General features: G+C 31.8%; 1 protein-coding gene across 1 annotated transcript; it reads left to right on the top strand.

Annotated features, from left to right (window-relative positions):
• Window positions 1-774: 774 nt before the first annotated feature.
• On the top strand, window positions 775-1,539 carry LOC133819394 (flowering-promoting factor 1-like protein 3). Its single transcript, XM_062252643.1, has one exon. It carries the CDS (start codon window positions 944-946, stop codon window positions 1,280-1,282), a length of 339 nt encoding a protein of 112 aa, XP_062108627.1. The 5' UTR covers window positions 775-943; the 3' UTR covers window positions 1,283-1,539.
• The last annotated feature ends 8,308 nt before the right edge of the window (window positions 1,540-9,847 follow it).

A 9,847-nucleotide genomic window follows, 5' to 3' on the forward strand; every position in this document is an offset into this window, starting at 1 on the left:
TATTAAATTTTACTTTCAGCTAAACCAATAACGTATTCAGTTTCTGTTATATTTTCAAATTTAATCCCAATCACAGATTCAGTTTTTCAAAATTCAAAAACAGTTTACTGACATTGAATCAATCACATTTTCATAAACATGTTTTCAGTCACTAAATTCAGATTTTCATTTCAGAATCTCACTTTTCAAAAATACAGTTTTCTAATCGCGAACCAATCAGACCCTTAATCCTCCAACCTCTAAATTGACACCTAATATAGAACCTTAATCCTCCAACCTCTAAATTGACACCTAATATAGAATTTTTGTATATATATATATGTTAACATCTTCCTTTTTATACAGAGGGATGCCTTCGAATATGGCGAAAGTTAAATCCGTAGTGTACAAGCTTGATAGCTACGCCCACAAAACTAATGGAACATAGAGTAGTCATCACTAGCTAGCTATATACTTATACATCTCTAGAGTCCAGAATAATTTAATATGTTTTTACATACGAAAGCCTCATCACTCCTAAATTTTATTTGTATTTTTCTTTTAAAATAAAAACAAAACAAAGATTCCATTTGTGGGGTTAAACCATTCGTTTTTTTTTATATTTTAATAAATAAATAAAATTAATAGGATTCCCCTTATTTGGATGCATGATAAGCCCAAACACTCTGACCCCTATTGTATCCATATGACTTTAATTTCACACTATATATGGACCCCACTTCCATATAATAAATACTACTTTCTTTATACCACAACCCAAACAACTCCATACATATCATACACCCCCATATAAACTTATAATATTATTTTTCACACATTATTTCCAGCTCTATATAAACCCCTATTCACACCCCCTTTCTTCCCATTAAGCAAGGTTGAATATTGTGATATATACACATACTCATACTACTACTCATATATATACATTCATATTAGTATAACCATGTCCGGAGTTTGGTTGTTCGAAAACGGCGTCGTTCGGCTAGTGGAGAATCCGGGTGCCGAGTCTTACGACGGAAGCCGGCAAGGGTCGCAGAGGCGGAGGAAGGTGCTGGTCCACACGGCGTCGAACGAGGTGATAACGTCGTACTCGGCGCTGGAGCAGAAATTGTCGTCGTTGGGTTGGGAAAGGTACTACGATGACCCGGACTTGCTTCAGTTCCACAAACGCTCCACCGTTCACCTCATCTCTCTCCCCAAAGACTTTAACAAGCTCAAGTCCATGCACATGTACGACATCGTCGTCAAGAACCGTAATGTCTTTGAAGTCAGGGACATGTAGTAGTAGCACTACTACTGCGACAGTTCTACTACTATTGCTATTACTTGTGTATCTTTGTGTGTGAGTTTTCACCTTTTCCTTTGTTTATTTTGGTTTGGTTCTCAACTGGCATGGGTCTTTGTGCTAATTGATGAGTATATTTAGGTGTGAATTAAGTTTGTGCAAATAATACTAATTAGATTTATAGATATATTTATGATCAAGCTTGATTTTGATTAAGTAATATAGTTTTGAGGGTCTGTTTGATTTGTGATCAATATTAATTCTGCTGGGTGTGCACATATATATAATATTATTGAATAAGAGTCATTAATTTTTCAATTAATATTGGTTTTTTTTTTCTCTTCTCATTATCATATAATATGCTTATATTATCGTTATATTCTACTATCTAGCTAGCTAGCCCACCCTCTTTTGGCAAACTCCCACGGTTTTTAGTGTTATTTATAATAATATTAGATACTCCTAATACCGATATGGTATCAGAAACCTTCTTATTTGAAGATATTTAACCTTATATATAACGGAACAAAGATATTATTACCTTTTCTTTTTGTGGCGATTAGATTGGAGAATCATTTCAATTTAATCGTTCAATATACATTGCACATTAACATATTCTATTTTATAAATAAAAATAAGAAAAGTTATTATACAATCCTCCATTGACAATTAATACGCATTATGATGCCATATTATATATATATAACTTATAATATGTACGTTTTATTAGTTTTATTTATAGAATTTATTAATTATTTTTATTAAATATATATTAATGTTATATAAATTTTAAATAAATATCATTTTTAATTAAATAATTTATTTATTTTTGTTTAAGTTTATGTTTGTTCTAGTTTTTGAATTTGGGAATCACAATTATATATTATATGTTTAATGTAATATTAAATATTATACCTGTATTTTAAATTTAAATTTATTGCAAGTTTTTTTTTAAAAAAAATTGTTATTAATGGCAGTAGATTATATTATATATTTAATATGGTATTATTCTAATAAGTGAGTTTAAGTTTAATTAAATTTTATTTAAGTTATAAAATAATTTTATTATTTTTAAATAATTATTATTGTAAAATATCTAAAAAATATCCTTAATTTGTTTAATTATAAAGTATCGCTAACTAAATTATCACCTCATGCAGTATTAAACACTTTAAAATACCAAATACCAAACACTCGTTTATTTAGTTATGCGACCATGCATAATAACTTATTAACTAATTATTATTTGAGAAATTTTCACAAGAATTTATAAAAAGGTTAGTAATAATACAGGACGCAACACGTGATTTTTTCAAGTAATAAAAAGCTAGGAATTTTACGCATTTTCAAATAATTATACTATTACTCAACCTTTGGTACGGAAAATATTTGGTATATATGTGCAACCATTCTAATTTAGAATCTAATTTTAATATATATATTTATATATTTCGGACTCAAACTAATTTTAATTTTTTATTTTTCCATCCGTCAAATAAATTATATACACATTATATTTTGAAAAAAAAAAACTATAAATAAATTTGTTTTATTTTATATTTTTTTCTTAAAGGTATTAATTATTGTAAAAAAAAAAAGTAGTACAGCAACATATAAATAAATTAATAGATCGACAGGGAACAAGCAGAGAAAATTGGATATAGAAGATATATCACACCACAATCATTTTGCCTTTTCATGCATGATTGGTGACGTGGACATAGAAAGAGAATATGGCAGGTTACCACAAGTCACCAAGTTTAAAAACTTATTTATATATAGAAGAAAAAAAAAACAATTAAAAAAACGAAGAGTTTAAACTTATTTACATATATAATTAATATTAAATATTCTCTCAAAGAGAGATCAAGAAGAAAAGAACGAAATGGTTGCTTAGACATGAAGCCATTATTCAATTGGTAAAATGTGAATCTTTGTCTACATGTATTATCACGAATTTTATTTGTTTTTGCTTTTCGAACATTTTTATTGGTGCAGCCAATGCCAAGACTTGTCCATTTGACCAGGTCTATCCAATTTGTATGGAGATGGAAATCTAGCTCAGGATCTATGCTGCTTCTTCCTCGATCTAATTTATTTTTTTATTTGAAATTCCCAATTTGCCTTTGAGTCTTGGACATATATACTACATGTACAAATATACTACGAAATCTGCAATACGAAAACTGCAGGGGGTGGCAACTACGTCAGAGATAGACACTTCAGAAAAAGAAAAAAGAAAAAAGTGTTACACCGAGACACTATACCGAGAAGACATTTTAGATGCGCGAGACCTTTTCGCAGTTTTGAAATAGAGTAAGTTCCTATGCCGAGAACTTCTCTGTATAGGGTATATAAATATTCCAGCTACGCGAACCTCCTTCTTCTTCTTCTCTTTCTCTCAGTTTACAGAGCCTTCGTTCCCTCCGCCGCTCTCTCTGCCGAAATCCCCCATTTTCTTCCCCAAAATTTCGTTTTAAAGTCCAAAAATCTCCAAAAGTGAAGGGGTTTCTCTCCTTTCTTAAGGGTAAGGTTTATTTCTTCATATATATATATATTTATGAAATGGTAATGTATTTTTGTAATTTTTGTTTGAAGGTGTTGGTATGATTTTTATTGATTTAGATAGAAAGATTTGAAGGAATTGAAGGTGTTGGTAAGTTGTTTTTAATTTTTCTATTTTGTTAAAAAAAAAGTCAATTTTTGAATAATTTATGTTTTTATATAAATGAAATAATATTAGTTTTAATAAAAATTTGAAATTATATTAGGGTGAATGTATTTATTTTTAGGTTTTAAAAATATTTATTAGTAAATGAGATTAGGAATTAGAAAATTATTAGATGGTTAATTAGTTTTTTTTTTATTAAAATAGATTCTATATTGTTTTGGTAAAAATTATTTGTATTAAACATATTAGTAAACATATTAAATATTTAAGTATTAATTTGGAATTTTTGGTGCTAATGTTAGTATGTTGTTGTTGTTAATTTTAATTTCTTTTGGTTATGTTAGTAGTAAAAAATCAGATTTTATGAATATTGATGATTTGTTGTTTTTAATTTTTAGTAGAATTTTGATATTTTGATTAGAAATTTTAATAATTAATAAAATTTAGACTAATAATTATAAATTATATAGTCGTTTACAATGTATTTGTATTGCTCTCTGCGTGTTCTGAGACTGGATATTTTTTATGTGTTATTTGCAAGTTTTTAAATTTTGGGATTGATGACAATACAGTCGTTATGCTGCCGAATTTTATATAGAATTATAAAATTTAGAGATTTTGTGAATATTAGTAAAAGCACTTAATAAAATTTTTAATAGGTTTAGTAAAAAAAATCATAAAGTAATTAAATAACTTTTAACCAAATCCTAGAAATTGTGTGAAAATTAATTAAATTATTCAATAAAGTAAAAGCAAAAAATTAATTTAATAAATCATTAATTAACATTTATAATTTTCACTATTTTTTGTAATTAAAATTAAAATTAGTATTTGAAGTTAGAAAAAAAATATATGTCAAAATTAAATAATTTTAATAATATTTACACTCAAATATATATTACAGTTAGATATCATAAAACAACATAATTAGATATCTTTGACCCGTTCGGAGAGGGTGAGTCATTGAAGACTCTTAAATTTTCCTCTCTCTGAATTAGGACACACACACAAATTGATTGTAAGTCTGATGATTAGTATTCCGTGCAGTGCTACACTCATACAATGTCGATCGACAAGAGCTAGATTAATTTGACAGATCAATTATCTGATGAGTATGAGGCTGGTGTGATGGATTTTCTCCAGAGAGCTCGGCAGTGCGTTGAATAATTTTAGGTTATATATCATATTTACTAATAAATGTTTGTAAATTAGGATGATTTGTTTGATATCGGGCGTACTAGATATGGACAAGGGCACATGCCTTGGATCTTGAGAGGCATTGATACATCGTGTGCTAAAAAGTATTATGATTTGAAGTACGATATTAAAGAACAATTAACGATTAATGGGCCACAAAACCGTTAGTGGTTGCACAAATACGCAGTGGTAAAAAACCATTGAATTTTTTCGATGCCCAGAAATTATGGTATTAATTTCTTGCTAAACTTATCTATCTTAATTAAATATATTATTAACGATAACTTTTTGCAGAAACGTTCTGGGGTCAACAAGGAAAATAGGAAGAAACTGAAAGAGCTTAGCTATGAAGGTTCTCAGTCAATCCCAGCGCTGCGCTATAAAAAAGTTAGTTAATTAATTATTTTTAAGTTTGTTTTTCTTATTTACGTTTAATTATTAATTTTATAAAAATATATGTACGTGACAGCGCAATTTAGAGACTGGGCAACTTGAGCCTATCCCGGATAGCTGGATGTATACTCACCATAAATCAGGCACAGGGTGGGTGACATAGATAGCCAAAAAAACTTGGGTACGTTAAGTTTTTTTAAACATTTTTCAAAAATTTAATTGTTTGTTTACAATACATAATTACAATATGTAATTTATCACAGGAGGAATTGCGAGCATATCGCGAGACAGACAACTGATACTGAGAGTTCCACACCAGTTTCAAGTGCGCCTGATGATGACGACGACTTATCTTTGGTACAAACTATCTTCGGAAAACGACGTGGCCACCAGAAAGGATATGGATGTATCCTTAACATAAGGGACCGAACTCCATTTACTATTGATCCTCCACAAACTAGAGATGAAGAGATGTTTGAGATGAGAGAGCGTGTTTGACAATTAGAGGAGCACATCCGGACTCATTGTGTAATGCTGCGAATTTTTCGATGTGGTTTAATGGCGGGAATAGTGGGCCGGGAGGGCCATACTTGTTTAATTATGCCATTAATTGATAAAATGCATGTATATGTGGATTATATTATAATATGATGTTATATGCATGCATGTGAGTCCATATTTTTAATTACAGGGGTGTGATGGTAATTTGGCATGTTGAGGGTAAATTATATATTTGTATGCATGTCGGTGATATATGTTGGGACCACATTATAATGTGGGTTTGTTCGAGCCATTCAGCATGAGACGACCATGGTATGTTAATTAGCGGTCTGGTCATAACAGGTTTAAGTTCGAGGCTCGGGAGGAGTCTCGAGGTGATTTTAATGATTAGAGCGTTACCGGGCATTAAAGGGTAATGGGATATGAATTATTGGTGTTTGAGGTTATTGAGAATAGCAAGAATTGGAGAGCGTTAATTATGATTAACGAGATAGGTTGGAAATGACAAATATGCCCTTGGGAGCCTTTAGAAACCCTTAGTTGACCTAGGGGTATAATGGTCTTTTTACCCCTAGGATAGATATAGACTGAGTTCAGCAGTAAAATTGATGAGAAAAACAGAGCAAGTTCTTGAGCTTACCCGTACCTTCTCCTTCCTCCATTTCCTTTGTGATTTTTGAGCTCTTGTTGAGGATTCAAGCTTAGGAAGTAGACCTTGAGAGTTTGGGAGAGTGTTCCACCATTGAAGAGCATCACAACCTGAGTTTGAGGTAAGTTTCCAGCTATTAGTTTTCTGGTATACTCTGTTTTGATGTTAGTTTTCAGCTTGTGATCTTGTTGTGGATAGTTGGAATTGATGGAAGTTTTGGTTGGGGTTTCACTTGGGTTTGATGAGGGAGTGTTATAGATCAAGTTCACGGGTTGTATTGGAGGTTTGAGTGGTGTTTTAAGCTTGGTTTGAGAGGTTGGTTCCAAGAGAAATCACAAGGGAAGAAAAACAGGGATTTTGGGTGAACTGGAGGTTGGGCCGTGGCATGGCCAGGGAGGGCCGCGACCCTTGAAGGATGCTGGTGGAGGCTGCCTCTGTTTGAGGGGTGGGCCGCGGCATGGCCAAGGAGGGTCGCGACCGTTAGTGGCTTTTTGGCCAGAAATGGCTTTTTGGCTCGGGGATGCTAGCCTTAGGCCTCGGGGTCGATCCTACTACCCGGTTTAGTAGTGTTTGATGTCTCGGTGGCTAGGTTTTGGTTTGGGAACCCTTTGTTATTCATTTTATTGATGGAATCACATAATTGGTTATGACCAGGTAACCACTAAAGGACCAAAAGGTTGATCGTTCTCAAGGGTCGTTCTTTTATTCATTCTAGCTCGAACCAGAGGTAAGGGAACTGCACCCCATATGTGACATGCATGGTAATTTATGAGGCATGTTGAATGTTTAAATGTGGACATGGATTGATTAATGAATGCTTAGCAAATCTTGCTCACTTGTGCATGGTACTGACTCATTAGTCAGATTTGGCAAAGGTGCCAGTATCAATTGTGAAGCTGTGACTTATTAGTCAGGTTCGGCAGTGGTATTGGGCACTAGTCACATAGTGCTGACTCATTAGTCAGGACGGCCTTAGCGTGTTCAACGCAAGCCAATAAAGATTAGATCTAATCGATATCTGCATTGGATAACTCAAAGAGCATTAATGCCTGACCGACCTCAAGTTCGATGAATACTATAAGCGCTTGTGAGACTTACCCATCAGTCTCTCATCTGTTTAAGTTAGAGACTTACCCATCAGTCTCTCATCTGTTTAAGCTAGTGACTTACCCATCAGTCACTCATTTGTTAAGTTAGAGACTTACCAACCAGTCTCTCATTTGTTTAAGCTAGTGACTTACCCATCAATCACTCATTTGTTAAGTTAGAGACTTACCTACCAGTCTCTCATATGTTTGAGGCTAGTGGCTTACCCAGCATCCACTCTTCTGATTGAATTAGTGACTTGCTTGTCAGTCACTCAGTATGGTTTTCTAGAACCTCAAGTGATATTCACTCATCTGTTTGAGAGCTATGAGCTCTGTGTGAATATAATGATGATCATTTGATAATGTTTACATATAATGCTATGTTTTCTTGCTGGGCTTTGGCTCATGGGTGCTATGTGGTGCAGGTAAAGGGAAAGAGAAGCTCACCCAGCCTTGAGTGGAGAGCTTAGGTGGTGATGTGTACATATGCGGTCGCTTGACCACCACGGCCAAGGAGTTTTCAGAGGAACTAGGGGGTTTACCCTATTTTTGCCGCTTAGGTCGGCGGGTTTGTAATTTTGGAACAGTAATGACCTTTTTGAATTGTAAATAACTTGTAAATGTTCTTGTGGGCCCATGAACAGTTTTATGTATCAAATGAAACATATCCTTTCCTTTTTATTGGTTTTCACCTTAGCCTGTTAATACCACTTAGAATACGTTTTTAACCAAAGGACTCAGGCAATGAGTCAAATTTCCAGTTCACCGTAACTGTTCTGGGGTAACTAGGGCATTACACATTATATCACCCCCGGGATCTCAATATGCTCCACCACCACCTGATGATCCCGATGTTGGAGCACCGAGTCAGTAGGACTTATGTATGAATTTTATTACTATGGACTATTACATTTTCATGTTTAGGGCAACTATTTATTTTGATTCAGCAAATGTACTCTTATGTTTTTATTTATATGTTTAATATAAGTGTTTTAATTTTATTCTATTGTTTTATATTAAATTCAAATTAAATAAATAAATAAGTGAATAAACATTACAAATATAAAAAAAAAAATTACTGGTTAAGTCTATACCGAGGACATTGTCCTCTGTATAGCCCATCAATATGAAAAATTTGGGTTGGTTGTGCCAAGGACATTGTCCACTCTCTGCCGATGACATTGTTCTCGGTACAACTTATACCGAGAAAATATTGAATGTCGTCGATAGAAGTTTGCCTCTATCGACGCTGTTGTACCGAGGACTTACTGCCGAGAACATGTTCTCGGTATAGCCTCTACCGAGAACATTTAGGCTTATGCCGACGACATTTGTTCTCGGTATAGGCCTTGTTTTTTGTAGTGAGAGAGATCAGCGATGTCAGAAGGGGAATTAACATACAAAAATATGCAGACAATCATAATCGGATAATGTTTACATGTAAGACAAATGTACGATTCAGCCTAAAATATATGGTTAAAGAAAAAAAAAAATTAGCGGTTTTTTATTTTTTTCGTTAACTTTAACGGAATATTTTTATATTTAACAAAATATTCTTATATTTAAGGGTAGATTATAAACATGACTTAAAATTACACAAAATTAAATAAATAAACAATTAAACAAATTAAAATAATTTTTTTTTATAATATTTTACAATAATAATTATTTAAAAATAATAAACAAATATGTTTTATTTCTTAAATAAAATTGAATTAAATTTAAATTTCACGTATTAGAATAATGTCATATTAAATATATAATATAATATAATATAATCTACTATCAACTAGTGACAAACTTAAATTCAAAATTCACGTATAATATTAATATTACATTAAATATATAATATATAATGTCTTGTTGTCACTGCCAAATTTAAAACTAGAACAAATATAAACTTAAACAAAAATAATTAAAATAGGATATCTTTAAGATATTTTATGATAATTTAAATAATTAAATCATATTTATTTAAAAATAATAAATGCATACATATCATTTTTTATCTTATAAATTTGTGTGATAATTTATTTTTTATCAAGTGATTGGAACTCTTTTTC

The sequence above is a fragment of the Humulus lupulus genome, chromosome 2 (assembly GCF_963169125.1).
Source record: "Humulus lupulus chromosome 2, drHumLupu1.1, whole genome shotgun sequence".
Classification (NCBI taxonomy): Eukaryota; Viridiplantae; Streptophyta; class Magnoliopsida; order Rosales; family Cannabaceae; genus Humulus; species Humulus lupulus.